General features: G+C 39.0%; 1 protein-coding gene across 4 annotated transcripts in view; it reads left to right on the top strand.

The window, feature by feature from the left end:
• The first annotated feature begins 2,878 nt into the window (after positions 1 to 2,878).
• Positions 2,879 to 17,821, top strand: part of LOC139414316 (paired box protein Pax-7-like) — a 71,928-nt gene continuing 56,985 nt past the window's right edge. For 2 of the 4 annotated variants that reach the window (XM_071162233.1, XM_071162232.1), the window contains exons 1-4: positions 2,879 to 3,098; positions 4,454 to 4,728; positions 5,346 to 5,487; positions 5,724 to 5,852. In XM_071162233.1, coding sequence (XP_071018334.1) covers positions 3,014 to 3,098; positions 4,454 to 4,728; positions 5,346 to 5,487; positions 5,724 to 5,852 — 631 coding nt within the window. In that variant the 5' untranslated portion in view covers positions 2,879 to 3,013. The remainder of the gene's footprint in view (positions 3,099 to 4,453; positions 4,729 to 5,345; positions 5,488 to 5,723; positions 5,853 to 17,821) is intronic. The other 2 variants (XM_071162235.1, XM_071162234.1) reach the window with 1 other exon arrangement.

The following is a 17,821-nucleotide window of genomic DNA, read 5'->3' as shown; positions in this document are numbered from 1 at the left end:
TGACATTGTTAGGCCTAATACTATAATATTTTAAATAAAATTAACCAATATTATCATCATTATCATGGTTATCAGCACTTTTGTTAGAATTGTACTTAGGCCTACATAAAGATAGACATAATATCAACCAAAATAACCCACACTAAAGAAAGAACAACATGTGAATGTTTACTGTTTATTGATTTTATAATATTTAAATAAACATGTTCCAATCCTTTTACATGAATTTCAATAAAGCAGACACAAACTTGACATGATACTTGAAGTAAAAAAAAGTAATACTGAACCAGCCTTACATTATTATGAGGTTTGAAAAACACAGTTGAGGGGAAGGTGATTTATATTCGTATTTTTATCGTGAGAGAGCGAACGTATTGGTAACATCCCTCCTCGCTAAAGGCAGTAGAAAGACAGCTGATGTTTCCATCTAAAGAATGTTTTTCTAGAAAACGCTTTTGTTTGGTTTTCACGTGATTGATGCTTGACTTAATCCAATGCTCGGTGAGTCTTCCAAGGAGGGTGAGGCGGGCTCTTTGTGCCTTCTATCCCATGTGAAGAAAACCAAAGCGGCAGGGTTAGGGTCATAGCTATTCCGCAGGGTACCAGGTCCTCCCCATCCGCGCATCTGCATGTGAAATCGCCATTTCACCCCTCCACACTCCCTAATTGTTGCAAAAATTATTTGTGAAATTGCCTTCCACCAGTACTGTTTTCCACAGCAATTGTATATGCACTGCAGGCCCACAGAGTTGACACGCGACTTTCAACCTAGTCTTCTTTCTTAGGCTACTTAAGAATGTAGGCTAATAGTTTTAACCTATTACTTTTATTAGAATTAGCTTTAAGCTATTGCTATTTGAAAGGTCCCCCTTGTAAGTGTTCTCTACGCCTACCTGTTAGGCTATCCGCCTACTACCGCCATAGATCGGTGGAATTACTGTAATACTCAGAAGCTTGCACGTTTAACTGAAAATGATTTGATGTTTTCGGCCTAATTGAAGTTAAAATGTTAATTTCCAAAATAGAATGTCTTCACCTATATTGTGATATTGAATTCCACGGATGAAATCTAAATAGCAATAGGAACCGTGTCTGTATGAAATATGCTACCGCAAACTCATACAGGCCTATCCTACAGGTGTTTTCTGCAGAAGAGAACGCGGATGACAGGCTAACTAGTCTATTATATTGTTATCAAATCAATAACGCTGCTGAGACCCTTACGGAAACCCCCTCTTATTCCCTAGACATTTGCTGAATTAGCTTACTCTGCTGAATCCAGTCTGTGAACACACTGTAAAAATATGTATTTTAAAAAGTATTCCGCGTGATTTTGTATAATACATTCCTGTGAGCTATACTTTTTAAAAATCACCTCTAATACATCCAAGTTAACTTTTTAAAAATATTCTATTTAGATGTATTTATATTTTATTTATATTTGTATTGTTTTAGTTCGCTGAACATTTTCTTGTCAGATAGGCCTAAATGTTTAAATTCTGCTTTGATCATTATATTCTATTACAATTACTTCAGTCTACAATTGGAAAGTCGTAAAAACAGATATAAACCAGATAGGGTCTTTACTAATCTTGATTATTGGTCATTGCATGAGTTGCAACTCACAGTTAGGCGCTTGTTGGGCCTCTTTCTACAATTTATGATGGCAGTTATGCCAGATTTCTTTAAAAAAATGTTTTCATTTACAACTGCGACCTGGCCAAGATAAAGCAAAGCAGTGCGACACAAACAACAACACAGAATTACACATGGAATAAACAAACATACAGTCAATAATACAATAGAAGTCCATATACAGTGTGTGCAAATAAGGTAGGATAAGGGAGGTAAGGGAATAGATTGCTGAAGCACCTCAATGGTCAGTCAGTCAGTCCCTCAACGTAAAGGTCGAATCTATCTCCATGGAAATGAGGGTGACTGAGCGGGGGAATAGAGTTGCTCTTGGAGTAGGCCTAATATTCAGTTAACTTCTTAAACCTTTACTGCACTTTTTGTGTAGTCTTTTTCCTATAGTGTTGAACCTCAAATTACTATCTGATATCAGATATCATAAAACGTTTAAGCCAACGTGACCATAGCAAATAATTATCTCCAAGTTTAAACAATGAATGTAGGTTACTACACACACACACACACACACACACACACACACACACACACACACACACACACACACACACACATACATACATACATACATACATACATACATACATACATACATACATACATACATACATACATACATACATAATACCATGTGGATTTGTGAATATTGTACTTACACAAATATAGATATACATTAATACATCTTGTTTATAATGATTCACATGTGTGGACAGAGCAAAGAAGGAGTCGTGTTTTATTCAGGTATAATGATTACCATCACATCTGTTTGGTTTTGTTTCTTAGTTTTGTAATGTGGAGGGACTGATGCAATGAATTCGAAACTGCATGAGTGCGTTGCTTCCCATGCGGTTGTCTGATTGGTCGACAAGTCCGCGGCTTTACCCACTCTCCCCGTCATGAATTAAATAAGGCCCGTCGAGCCTATCGGCGCGCTTCAGTGTCTCCTCCTACAACGCGCGCCAAAGTTGGCCACTTATACTACTTTCAACCAGTAGGCAGACGTTAAAACTAGCTGACAACGTATATCAAGGTAAAGAATTAAATAAACTTTGCCCATTTACACATTTGAGTTCAAGGTGCAACCCTCCCTTAACACTGCACAAAACCCTTTGCTAAAGGGGTCTTCTTTTACCCCACAAACTCACCAACCAGGTGACGAACATCACCACTTTTTCTGTTGGAGGGGTTTTACTATTTAGGAGTTTCTCTGACTGGGACTACGATTTTATTGTCTCCTTTTTATCCTTTTGAGAGGAGACATTTCGTCACATCCTGTCGGCGTATACCTATATTTTCTTGTCTGGACTTTGCACGAGTAAGAATTTGGTATCAGTGCCCACCCGGTGTTGCTTCAGTAGCTAGAATGGCTACTTTACCAGGAACAGTGCCTCGAATGATGCGCCCTGCGCCAGGCCAGAACTACCCCCGCACCGGATTCCCTCTGGAAGGTACGGCATCTTTTTAACTTGTAAAAAAATTATCGAGAGTTGCAACAAAAACTAACTCGTCATCTTAGAGGGAGGTTATAGCTCATCTTCGTGAAAGATTAGGAAATATTAGGCAATTGTGTTTTTGATTTGTTGTAGCTCATCTTTGTGAAATATTAGACAATTGTTTTTTCTATTGTCTATTAATTTAGGTCTAGGCTACTATACAGGGAAAATGAAATGGTTGTGTTACAAACTAGACAGCCTAACATGGCTTGACAGGCCTAGATGTTGATTGTAGAAGTATAGGCCTACTTTAAATGTATTATTTCTAGTGTTTGTTATGTTTACCTATATCACTGACAATATGGATGATCAAAATGTTACTTCATAGAATGTTGAATGCGTGATAGGCCTATCCTCCTGATTGATTAGTGATCGTTTTATGCAATTAAAAACGCACTAAACCAATGGTGACATGGTTGCTAAGATAACTTCATGAGTCAAATTATAAACTATGCGAGGAAATAAAATAAAAAAGACCTAAGCAAATGCGCGGAAAAATACCAATTTGTATTTGCAGGTAGGCCTATTTATGCGAATCGGTCCCAATCACAGTCTGTTCGTGCTCAAGAGCTTTTAATGAAAATGCACAAAACCAAAAGCTCCAGGATTTGTTGAAGTATCCTGTTGCTGCAAATGGAAACAAAATACACAGCAAAGAGATAGCTCAAAGGATCACATCAATATTTGTACAGCATGACTAGGAATAATCAAGGTGGAAAGTTCCACACTCTTCAGTGCCTCTTGAATATGAAATTAGATCCTCAAGTGCTCTATGGCACTAATGATACGTCCTGCCAGCCAGGCTGACTGGGAATGAGTGTGAACAGGGTTCTCTACTAAGAATGGATGGGCTGTGGGATATGTTTGGAATGTGTCTATCTTATAGTTTAGTATAATACCTCTGCTGCAACCAGCTCTCACAGTCTAATGTCAGAATTAGACGTTCATCCATTCGACACATCCATACACATATTATTACTGTATCATTATCACGGTTGTGATGACGATAATGATAAATCATATTATTATGATGATTATTATAGGCGCATGATAATGGGATTTGGGCCGAAAATTGATAGTCAAGAACTACGGGCCAGGCCTACTTATTTCGTGTTGAATTATTGTCTATGTGAAATAACTCTCAAGATATTAATTAATTTAAAGTTGGCCTATATAGTACCAAACCAATTTCACATCAACATATTTAATTGTTTATCCTTAACATAATTTCACATTGCCCTCTTTGTCATTGCATTGTTGTCTAACTTGATCTCTTGCGCATTAAACTTTAACAATTACAATATCATCAGGACAATATACAGGACCTGAATATGTTTATTGTGGAACAGTATCAACCCCCCTGGGCCAAGGTCGGGTGAACCAGCTCGGTGGAGTGTTCATCAACGGGAGGCCGCTGCCAAATCATATCAGACACAAGATAGTAGAGATGGCCCACCATGGCATCCGACCCTGCGTAATCTCGCGACAGCTACGAGTTTCCCATGGTTGTGTCTCCAAAATCCTCTGTCGGTACCAGGAGACCGGTTCGATTCGTCCCGGGGCAATAGGAGGCAGCAAGCCTAGGGTGAGTGGAGGACTATAGTTTCTACGTTATTTCACAATCGACTTCAGCTAGCTGACACCTTGACCTGCAATTCGTGTAAGACTACCAATTATTCTTCTTCTTCGTCAGTTATCATGTCACGTGCATTTTACACACCTGCATGCCTGCATGATGCAAACATTTCCACACACAAACATTACGAGTTATAGCCTATAAGTTATGACTATTGCATGGAGTGAAATACATGCAGTTTTGTGTGTGATTGATTTGTGAGGTAGCCTATGAAGACACGAACCGTACATCTCGAAACTAGGCCTTCAATCAGGAAGTTTAGTAGCATAGGCTATAGGTTAATGGCTAGAAGGTATCCAGTTTTTGTCGAATTAAACGTCAGATTTGGCTTTTCGTAGCAGGTTTAGAAAATTTACGCAATTAATTTAACGAAATGACTGGGCTATGGGCCTTGAAATGTTGTAGGAAGGCATGCGTCTACATTTCAAACTCCCAATCAGGGAAACACGTAGGCTATGTGTATTTGTATCCATATACATTACAATATCATGTTCTTCGTGTGAATTAAACGTTGTTTCGACTTTCCTCTCTCTGTGTCTGGCCGTTGCACGTTATAAAACCCACAGCAGGTATCAACTCCGGATGTGGAGAAGCGGATTGAGGAGTACAAGCGAGAAAACCCCGGGATGTTCAGTTGGGAGATCCGGGACAAGCTGCTGAAGGACGGGGTGTGCGACAGAAGCACAGTTCCTTCAGGTGAGGCTTCTGGTAAGCAACTTTTCCTTCTTATGGTGATTACTGTAAGGGGATGAGACATGAACCCATCTACAGGCTGGCATTTGATGTGCAGTTTTTATATATTGTACTTCTATTTTTGTAACTTCATCATTTTTCACATTGTCTTGACATGAGCTGATGAGCATATACATATACCATTCATTTACTACACCAAATACCGTAGGACTTTTTTGTTGTAATCCAAGGCCTATTTGGTTTTCTCTCAGTGAGCTCCATCAGCCGAGTTCTGAGGGCCCGATTCGGCAAGAAAGATGACGACGACGATAGTGATAAGAAGGATGAAGACGGAGAAAAGAAAACAAAGCATAGCATCGATGGCATTCTCGGCGATAAAGGTAGGCCAGCAAAGAAAAACATGGCTTACTTTGCTATGAATTGTGACTAAATCGTGTCATTCTTATTTGTCTTATTAAACAATAAAATGTTAGGCGTACTTGTATCCTATACACACACTTCCACGATAATGCTGTATTAGGCACCTGCTTATTCCAATAGCAATATCATCAACATCAACAACCATTATTTGTATTATTATCGTTATCGCTATTGTTGTTATTATTACATTTTAGTAGGCCTACACCCTATTCCTATCAGGCCTATATAATTCATAATTATTTTATTTATTATTATTTGGAGGTGAAGCTACAGTTGTTTTTTTAATCATCTTGTAATTTTCAATTAGGTCAACAATTGATTTAAATGTATTTTTCTATGGTCTATATCTCTTGGGAAATTCTTATACTTTTATGGTAAATCGGAAAATCCTCTCGCAGATTGGCTCATGCTTTGAAATCCCAGTCAGTCTTTACTCAATTACTCAATTATTAATGTGAGCCCTGACGGAAGGTAGCCTATTTAGCTCCAGAAAATGTATTTGTTTTACAAATTCCTCTCTCGCTCTTTTAACGATCTTCCTAAACGACAGCTGACAGTTGACCGGTTTGACAATCAATGTCGGTTTAGAGACACTACATCACTTGTCAGTTAAACTGAGACGAGGAGGGCTCTTCTCTGCAGCCATATCCCCGTAATACTCACGGCAATTATGTTAATGCTTGCACACATTAACTAGTTGGTAACAAACGTTTTTGAAACAAATGATTAACATTTAAAAAATAACAACGCTTATTGTGAATATTACAATTTTTAACATTATAGCTAATCGGAATAAGCGACATTATTTATTTAGCTAGTATTTTAAGATAACTCAAATTCATATTTTTGTATAGCCTAAGTCTATATGAAAAAATGTAATTCAGTTAGTTAGTTCGTGTTATTGTACCACTTGTCAGTCCGCTCTCTGTTATTGAATATAGAGGGAGAGAGAAAATCATAGTGCTTATACAAACCTGTCCTGAAAGAGACAAAGGTCGCCATTTAAGAAGATCAAACATCATTGAATAGGGTTTAGATAATAGTTCACAAAAAGATTTTCCCCATAAAATACACAGCCAAGCTTATTCGAACTTGAAGATGAACTTCAGTCGCAAAACCTCTCTCCAATGACGCTTTTCTAAAGTGAAGATTCCGAGGTAAGGTCTACAAAGCCAAATCTTAGAAAACAGGGCAGCAAAAAGGGGAATAGTCCAGTCCATTCTCATTCAAAAACCCGCAACCAGAGAAAGAAAATAGTTTGGACAAAGGGCAAGGGTACATATAAAGGGAAATGAATTATTCAGTATACCCCGCTGGTAGATAGTTTTGTAATATTACGGAATAATCTGTTGGAGGAGAATAGCCAACGCATTTCATGGTGCAAAACGGTGCTTTCTTTTTTTAAATGGTTTGTGTCCATTTATCCATTTAGAGCTCGGATCATTGTGTTTCTTAGCTGCATGGTGTAATGTTGGCGTTTCAGTTTGTAAACAGATAGCCTTTGGCTAGAAACACTTCAGGCAAAATTACCCATTGGTAGAGCCAGTAACATTTCGGCTTCTGATTTCAAAGGGATTTTTATCTTGTTCCATTCCAAGGTGAACTTGTTGCCAAATGTTTAACTGCAATTGTTCCTAATTGCTTTGCTATTTTTTCTGTTGATGATTGTTCTTATTCGATGCTCAACACACGAATAGAAAACAGATGTCCGTTATGACCATGTTTACATCGAAGATTTGGTCGGACCATGCATTATGAAATATGAATTTACTTGCAACAGTGTCACATCAGAATGTTGGAAACCTCACGTAGGCCTACGAATGACCGCGTCAGATCTGTCTTCGTAAACTCAGAACATACCAAATTTGCTTTTTAATTCTTAAAAATATTCGTATTTGTCCTTATACAGTTTACCATCCGGATGGCATTTAATAACGTTGAGACTTATTAGCGTAAGTAATGGAAACGTGTCTGTTGAATAGGTGGCTGTGTTGGAGTGGGGTGTAATAGCTTGCAGGCATGGTAAGAAATGTATTTATCCCCAATCAGCCCCTCACTCTCTGAGTTGGAAGCACAAACGTTATGTTGAAGGGTTTTAAAGCAGATTAAATTGAGCCTTTTATTTTTTTTCACTTTCATCTCTGAGCGGAGCTCACAGTGGCTCGCCCTGGTGACACATTTAGGAGATTTGTGGTTTACTTCAGAGCTCTCTAGATTTATTAAATGTGTTTATTTATTTGTCTATTTATTCATAGACTATATTTGAGTGTTGCATCACAGATTTATCTTCTGTGTAATCCGAAATGATAAAACAAGTAGGCTATTTTCAATGTATAATTTCAAGCAAGTTGCAATAGGCTATTTTATTATGAACAAATTATTATTTACAATGACGGCTTACCCCGACCAAACCCTAACCCGGACGACGGTGGGCAATTTGTGCGCCACCATTCACGGCTGGTTGTGATACAGCCTGGAATCGAACCAGGGTCTGTAGTAACGCCTCTAGCACTGAGATGTAGTGCCTTACACCGCTGCCACTTGGCGTAGTTTAATGGAGATAGATCAGCACGATGTGTGGAGATGATATATAAGATTATATACAAGAGTTTATAGAAAGCTGTACTTCCACTGTCTTGGTATCCCTACACACATGTGTTTATAAAAGGAACGCAGCCTTAGCCTATGTCATTTTGATAAGAATATTCATCCATATACGCTTTCCACCTGCCATCCTCAATAACGTGATAGTGATAGTGAGGTGCTGCGATGATTCTGACAAGTTGAATTAGGCGACCAACGGGGTAAAGGGGTTAGACAAAACGCCACACGTGCATGTTCTCTATCCTGGAGAATGTATATTGTTTGTGCATGACTGGTCAGAACGACAGGGAAAGAATGAATCCGCCCATTTTAAAGGGACAATCTATAATAACTAAACCAACAAACGGTCCTCTGTAGCCTGGATGAATTGGCGAGGTGGAGGCAAGGGACACTTCAGCAAATCTTCGGATTACCTGTGGTTCTCAATTTAATCAAACAGAGGTCAGACGGGCTTTCTGGGCGTTGGGAAGGAATCACGAGAGAGAGCATTGGAGAGCCACTGTGGTGTCAGGCAATCCGAGGCTCCAAGCTCGCTTTCTCTGTGTGCATATTCAATTAAATGATCATGGGTATCGATTAAGAACAAGGATGTTTTATGCAAAGGGTTAGTAAAGAATCACGTAATCTATGAGAACTGAGAAGTTGCAGACTTTATGAAACGACAGAAATGGGCAAAACAATTTAAAATGTATAAAGACCAAAAATAAAGAAAGCATTGAAATGAGTGTGTTCGACGCATGCACGCACACGCACAAACACACAAGCGCATGCACACACACATCTCCGGAAATATAATGTAGCTATATTTCGGGGTCTAAAGCCGTGCTGAATGAGAAGGACAGGGGAATGAAGTAAGAGACAACTTCAAACAAATCCATCTGGAATAGTGTGTGAGAGAGATTTAATGAAAGTATGGGGAAGTTATTTAGCTATTAATACAAAAAAATCCTCAGGCATTGAGAGTAACTCCATCCGCACTTTCTTGCAGCTATTTGGTTGGGTTGAAATTGAGGGAGACCCAAATGTTGGGCAGAGATAACACACCCATCACAGCCCAGACCCTGCGCTGTGCTTCACTGCATTAAACTCGGATTAACCTCCCCGCAGCCCGCTTTCGCCACATTTCACTGGAATTTTCATTGGTAGATTTCTTACACACAAGAGGGCAAAAGCTGAAAACCCTCGCAACAGATAATTATATAATCGATTACGATATTATTGACAATAATAATATAATATAATAACATAAAGAATACGAATAGCCTAATAATAGCCCAATAATAATATTATTATATATTAATAATGAAAAATATGTTCTGGTTCAAAACAATATATTAGTTGTAATTAAGAAATCACATTGAACTATTTAAAAAGGTTTGTAAAGATTTTAAATAATTTACAGCCTACTAATGACAATAGGCTACCAATTTCTGTCAAATAATGTAAATTAGAGTCTACTGTAAGCATGCATGGTTATTTTATGGAAACGGACAGTCAAAATCACGATAAAGACCATGGTGTAATCCTGGAACCAATCAAATTACCCAAGCCGGTCATAATTAGATTTCAAATAGGTTTGTTAGTTAAGCTTTGTCTTGATTTTGACAGGACACTGCATTTTGAGACTCAAAACGCATAAATCAGTCACTGACATAGGCTAAAGACTCTACGCTCTCCAAAACTAACGCAATCATTGGTAATTTATGCTAAATCGTTAGTACCGAAGCCGATTTCTTCGACAGTGAACAATATTTAGCAGGGGTCATGGTTTACAAGCTTTTATACAATTAACAGTATGGACCCCTTTAATCGTTACCCGCCACTGTGATGATAGAACAATATTTTCACACCTCGAGTTGGTATCTGAACACACGGTGATTTATAGCCTATGTCACGGGGCTGATTTCTAAATAACACGTCAACCGATGGTAATGACACGTTAAACGAATACAGAAAACATTTGAACGATTAGGTCTCGATTCGTTCTCCCCTCGAGAGGAGCGTTAACGCGCAATTATACCCACTGTTTTGGGTGACCTGTGAATTTGAGGAGGACCCCGAATTTGTCATGTACAGGATTTTCGTTCTCCGCAGTCTTGTTAAAAAATATATATTAATAATAATAGAGAGCAAGCCAAGGAAATAGAGAAAGTAGATGAGGACAACTCGATCCTTATGCTTATCAGAAACATTATTGTTGCTGCACAAACACAATGGTGGTTCATCGTATTACAAACTGACAGACAGTGTTTAAAAGCCTGCACGTCTTTTGGCTGGTCTGGTCTTTTAATTAAGGCAATGTTTTCCACGTGGGACAAGTCCTATCATGTGCACACTACTTAGGAGAATGGTTTTTCGATCTCTTGTGGGATTGTCAAAAATGGACAATCTTCCGTCTACAGCTATTTAAGGGACTTTGAGAAGTGTAGAAGAAGACATGGGAATTTCTACCTCATTTATAAAGACAAGTTCAGAATCCTTTCCTGCTTAAATCTTAAAAGGATTTAATTTCCCGGTTCATTTACCGTACATTGTTATTGGATGCGATATTGCATTCCAAGGTTAACATTTCATGCTTGAAAAATATAAAAAATATTGGCCTGTACTGTGATTCATAAGTTTTTCAAAACTAAATTAAGATACATCATCACTTTAGGATCATTTAATCCATGCATGTTTTCGTCATCCTCGTTGTTGTTTATGATGTTGTTGTTGTTGTTGATGATGATCTTTTTAATCTAGACTAGACTACTCACTTCACATTTCCTTAATGTGGTCGATACTTTTTCAGCCGTTTTGTTAGCACCATGGTATTTAGTGTGCATGGGGGTTGCAGAACAGATTTTCTGACACAAATCATATGGCACAAATGATGAAGAATTGCCCTCAAGGCCCCGGTTATAGCAATAGTCGACAGGATGTTCCTGTCATTTCCGCCTTTGTTTTACTTAACATATTTTCACTAGAACTTGTGTTGACCCTATCACACGCTTCTTTTAATGAGAATATCATGGTATAGTTTTCAATAATGATATAGTTATATGGTCTGTCTTGACACTTTGGTTATGTGTGCCTCTTATGTGCGTCCACCCACGTACTTCAGGGATATATCATGCTCGGAAAACAGCTATCCAGAGATATATGATGTTCCATGTATAATGGTGATGGGTGCTCCAGACACTTGAGTCAAGTTCTATTTTGGTGGAATGCTTTGTCAATACCCTTGTTCCAACGTATGTCATAATTCAAATAGAAATGGTTGTTTTTATCAAAATGTTATTTTGGTGCGTATTGCCTTTCATGTATTGCTTCAGTTACTTGCAACAGGTACAGCAATTATGTACAGTGGGGCAATAAAGTAATTAGTCAGCCACCAATTGTGCAAGTTCTCCCACTTAAAAAGATGAGAGAGGCCTGTAATTTTCATCATAGGTACACTTCAACTATGACAGACAAAATGAGAAAAAATGATGGTGGAAAATAAGTATTTGGTCACCTACAAACAAGCAAGATTTCTGGCTCTCACAGACCTGTAACTTCTTCTTTAAGAGGCTCCTCTGTCCTCCACTCGTTACCTGTATTAATGGCACCTGTTTGAAGTTGTTATCAGCATAAAAGACACCTGTCCACAACCTCAAACAGTCACACTCCAAACTCCACTATGGCCAAGACCAAAGAGCTGTCAAAGGACACCAGAAACAAAATTGTAGACCTGCACCAGGCTGGGAAGACTGAATCTGGAATAGGTAAGCAGCTTGGTTTGAAGAAATCAACTGTGGGAGCAATTATTAGGAAATGGAAGACCACTGATAATCTCCCTTGATCTGGGGCTTCACGCAAGATCTCACCCCGTGGGGTCAAAATGATCAGAAGAACGGTGAGCAAAAATCCCAGAACCACACGGGGGGACCTAGTGAATGACCTGCAGAGAGCTGGGACCAAAGTAACAAAGCCTACCATCAGTAACACACTACGCCGCCAGGGACTCAAATCCTGCAGTGCCAGACGTGTGCCCCTGCTTAAGCCAGTACATGTCCAGGCCCGTCTGAAGTTTGCTAGAGAGCATTTGGATGATCCAGAAGAATATTGGGAGAATGTCATATGGTCAGATGAAACCAAAATAGAACAATGTGATTTGCTGGATTTTTTTTCTTATTTTGTCTGTCATAGTTGAAGTGTACATATGATGAAAATTACAGGCCTCTCTCATCTTTTTAAGTGGGAGAACTTGCCCAATTGGTGGCTGACCAAAATACTTTTTTGCCCCACTGCATATAAGGCATCATTGGCTGGATGCAGGTACACAGGCCTGGACTGAAAGTCCTGGACAAAAGGAACACCTTTGTGAGAATCCTGTTCATAGACTACAGCTCAGCATTCAACACCATAGTGCCCTCCAATAACGACCCTGGGATTAAACACTTCCTTCTGCAACTAGATTCTGGACTTCCTGATGGGAAGAGTAGGCAACAACACATCCGCCACGATGACATCCAACACGGGTCCCTCAGGGGTGCATGCTTAGTCCCCTCCTATACTTCCTGTTCACCCACGATTGTGTGGCCGCGCACTACTCCAACATCATCGACAGTGGTAGGTTTGCTCACCAATGACGATGAGACACTTACAGGGAGGAGGTCAGAAACCTAGAAGTGTGGTGCCAGAACAACAACCTCTCTCTCAACGTCAGCAAGACAAAAAGTTGATTGTGGACGACAGGAAACAGAGGGCCAAGCACTCCCCCATTCACATCGACAGGGCTGTAGTGGAGTGGGTTGAGAGCTTCACGTTCCTCAGTGTCCACCATTAAGGAACTATCATGGTCCACACACACCAACACAGTCATGAAGAGGACACGACAGTGACTCTTCCCCCCTCAGTGTGTGTTGCATTTATATTTTTGGTCCGTATATAATGCCAAATTTTCCCAAACGAGTCGCTAGTTTAAAGCTATTGCATGACATATTTCAGTTTCATTTTTTTTGTTTAACTTGAGCATGGCTGGTATAGACACCTCTGTGCCCTGCAATTTGCAAGAGGTTGAATGTATCTCACCGGAGAGAGCATCTGAGCGAGTGAAACAGCACCTTTCTGTCCCTGTATGTGTAGGCCATCTATCTGATGTTGTCTGGTCCAAAAGAGTATGACATTGTTGCCGCCAGTAGCATTGAATACAAGGGAAGCCAGCGAACATTTGGACTCCCTTAATAAAAAGTTAAATAATAGCCAATCAGCTTTGAACTAAATTGAGTGAGCTGGTCCTGGTGCACCAAAAAAAAGTGTCAAGGGAAGGCAGTTTGGATTTGGCGTCACTCCTATCAAATCGCATTGAGAGCGTTGGTCAGAAACAACTTGAATTGTTGAATCTCGTTGTGTTGTTGTCCTCCGGTGACTAGAGCTAGCTAAAATTGTCCCTTTTCTAAATTAGCCATGGATGGAGAAAGAGATTTGGACTTGTGGTTTTACTTCGTTCTCTGTACTGGCCAATGATTATAATGGTGATTGTGATCCAACCATTAATTTATACATTGTTCCCTGGCCTGAGAGGATGTAAGTTCAATATGTAGTAGTACGAGGCTAATGTTAACTAGCTAACATTGCCCATGAAAGGAACTTAGGCTAGCGAGCAATCATTTTAGCCAGGTAGCCGAGGACAAAACAAGTATGTACTTCATGACAGAGTGATAGACCATTTTATCAACATGAAAGAGAGGAGGAGGTCATTGGCCCTTCTCTACAAGTAGGGTGATCAACATGTTTTTCTACGTGCTTGAACGCGCACGCACACCCACATGCACACACACAGATATCAGAACCATGGACAGCCACAACATATTTAGTTTATGTTGATTGGACAAAATCCTTTTTGGTGTCTTTTAGACTAAGCATAGGTGATTTAATGATGTTGAAGTTGAATTGGTGCGGAAATGGTGGAGGCAGCTCCTGTTTTCTTTGCGACTTGCGGTAACTCTCTGTGGTTCTAAATCAATAGTTGTTTAATGGCCGGAAAATGTCAGAATCATTAACTTGCTTGACAATGCTGTAGGTCAGGTAACTGTTTGCTACATGCAATATGCTTTGTGGAATTCACCAAACAGAGGTTGCTACAGTTTTGTGATGAAACAAAGGTGTGGTTGAAACAAAGGTGTGGTTGAAACAAAGGTGTGGTTGAAACAAAGGTGTGGTTTATTCTGCCACTGTGTCTTCTTATTGTCTCGGCCTTAGGTCTATATAACACGGTCGCAAGGAATATGAATTAACAGGTTATAGAGCAAACAACGCAATTATCACAACACATAGGTTGTAATATGGCTTTATTTTCTGGCTTCCCAGTGATTCTACCCATGCAACGCTACTGCCTACAAATCCAGCTCATTGCAGTTCCCCCTGTAATTCATCAATGTATCCCATAGAGAGGGGCCACGTGTAGGCTTACCCAAGGTAGGCTATGTTAATGCTTTCAGACAACTTTTCCAAAACTTTTCTCAAATAATGCCGCATGACGGCGCCAGTGCAAGAAAGCACCGTTTTCAGTCGAAAATATAGACTAAACGAATAATAATAATACAATTATGATGGTAATGACACAATGTTATTATATTATATTATTGAACAAAAACTAAATAACGAGATTCTCATCAACATAATCCAGCGAATCGCAATGCACCTGGGGCATTTATATTGTAGGCCTATTCATTTATATTGTAGGCCTATTCATTTATATTGTAGGCCTATTCATTTATATTGTAGGCCTATTCATTTATATTGTAGGCCTATTCATTTATATTGTAGGCCTATTCATTTATATTGTAGGCCTATTCATTTATATTGTAGGCCTATTCATTGAGCAGATCGACACAAATATGAAGGTGTCAGACTACCATATCTTTTTCCACCAAAAATAATATAATTCGGCACATATAATACTATCTGGTCTTTAGATTTAGTTATTTTGTTTCTTGCTGCTAATGTTGAGCATGGCTATGCATAAGTTTACAGTACACCTATAATGCTTTTAAAATTATATGATTCTTATTTTCTTCTTCTTCTTCTTCTTCTTCTTCTTCTTCTTCTTCTTCTTCTTCTTATTATTATTATTATTATTATTATTATTATTAATAAAGGGATCCATTATTAATTAGCAATAAGATTGATGGATGTTGCCTTCTGTGGCATTCTACAAAACACTCCATTATGTGGAGACTGAGACCACTAAGGATGACAGGGGTAAGCTAGGGGATCAAGAGTTTGACTCGGAAATTATAACTTGACCAGCTTTTCCTTTTCTAATACTAACTCGTTTAACTTGTCAGATCTAATTAGGCCGTTTAAATGCTCATGTGCATCGGTGGGAAACAGTAGGCGGTTGGTCAGGCCCAGCCAATGCGGCTTTCAAGTCTTTTTGGGGAGACCTAGAAAGGGATGAGTATGAGAGCGCTTCGAATTGGACTGCTCGATGGATGATCTTTTTTTCTTCAAAAGTTTCTACTACTGCGTCAATTATGGCCATCAAGCCTTTAAAGTCTGCAAAAATTAACACCGTTTTAAAAGGTGTAACAGTGGATTAATGGCTTACAGCCAATATTACATGTTATTGCGTCACCATGATTTGTGCTCCATGTCTAATGGATGTCCTAGACATCTTAAAAAAAAACAAATATTTATTAACATCTTAATAGGCTTTTTCGATAGTGTTTTTGATAGTGTTTACAAATTTGTTGTTTCAAAACTCAAGTGCAGGCATCCATCCCCATGAGACTAATATATTATCTGATTATGTCTTTGTTTGTCTTTTGAATCTAGTTTTGTGTATTCCATTGCATAATAGATTTTGGAGCTTGAATCATCCTCTCTCTGGTTTAGAAGAAGTGGAAATTCAATTGTCTCCATTCCCTTTTTGAAAGCATTTTTCTTCTAATTGAAGACCTTTTTTCTTGTATAGGGACTTCTGATGTCTGACAGCCTAGTCTCTCCATTGTCAGCCGAATGGCCACTAGAAAAGGAGGAGAGAAAGAAGAGGGAGGAGAAAAGAACCTTCTGTTATTTTCTGTCTTGAGACTCGCTGTATAGGCTATTCAGGCAAGTTGATGAACTCCTCCAAAAAGTTTATTAAGGGGCTGAAAACAATAAGAACTAAAGCCTTTAGGCACCCAGGCAGACAGTTTATAAACTAGCTGCTATTGTGTCTCAAAGGCAGATGCATGAACACTTTTGAATGGGGCCTTCAAACTGACACGATCCGGCTGGACAGCAGCAGTTTAAAAGGAAAGGGTTCTTCTGCTACAGCTCAGATCTCGCCTTTCCTGCATTAACATACATTGTAGAAGAGAGGGAGGGAGAGAAGGATCTGGGCAGGCACTGACTGTCATGGCCAGGGTGATTTTCTCCCTGCACACTTAGATACTGTATACTACACATAATAGCCAGACAGTTGAATATTCTTAACTTAATGGCAAATTGACAATTGTTCTCTTCCATGAAAAAAACAACAGTGCATTTTCCCATTCCTCAGTCAGTTCTGTAAGGAAATTGTAACATCGACTACTGGTAGTGGTAAGAATCTAATAGTAAACTAAATGTTATTTTTTACACACATTCTTATCTTCTTATTTCCACTGTAGACAAAGAGATCAGCTAGCAGTTTTATCTCAGATAGATGCAGTGGTAAATTATGTGCTGTGGTTAGCTGTGTTTTAATGTAATATCATTATTTTAAACAATTTTTTTTCAGTTTTTGCTCTGGAAAAAAATCTTTAGTTCTTATTCTGTCTGGAACACTGTTAATGTTTTTATTTTTCTTTGAATAACCTGATGCATTGATTTACTGCAGGATTTTGAGAAATATCACAATAATGTTGTTGTATACATCAAAACACATTAGTCCCCTTCCTTTTATTTGATAAAGGTGTGTCACTTTATATCCCTCTCTCTCTCTTACTACTATCTAGGTTTTTTTATTTTTTTTATTTTACACATCTTTATTTATCAAGTTCAAAAAGTTCAAAAATACATTACAGAACACCATGTCAACAATCCTTGACATCATGACCTGTCTTTCACTGTCTTTCTCTGTCCAGCCCTTCTCTTTAGCCCAGTCAGTTGCTGAACCTCTGCTTCCCATAATCAGAGGGAGTCCTGTGATTTGTGACCCCTGGAGCATCCAGCTCGTAGAGCGCAGGGCCCCAAACAGTCCCGGCCTGATCTGGCAGGTGTCAACATTAGCAACACAATCACACCCCAGTCCAGTGCCCCTTACCCTAGCCCCAGTCCAGTCCTTACCCTAGCCCCAGTCCAGTCCTTACCCTAGCCCCAGTCCAGTCCTTAC

Source organism: Oncorhynchus clarkii, chromosome 7 (genome assembly GCF_045791955.1).
Source record: "Oncorhynchus clarkii lewisi isolate Uvic-CL-2024 chromosome 7, UVic_Ocla_1.0, whole genome shotgun sequence".
NCBI classification, from domain to species: Eukaryota; Metazoa; Chordata; class Actinopteri; order Salmoniformes; family Salmonidae; genus Oncorhynchus; species Oncorhynchus clarkii.
The sequence above is the reverse complement of the archived record's forward strand: the minus strand, read 5'-3'. Positions and strand labels throughout refer to the sequence as shown.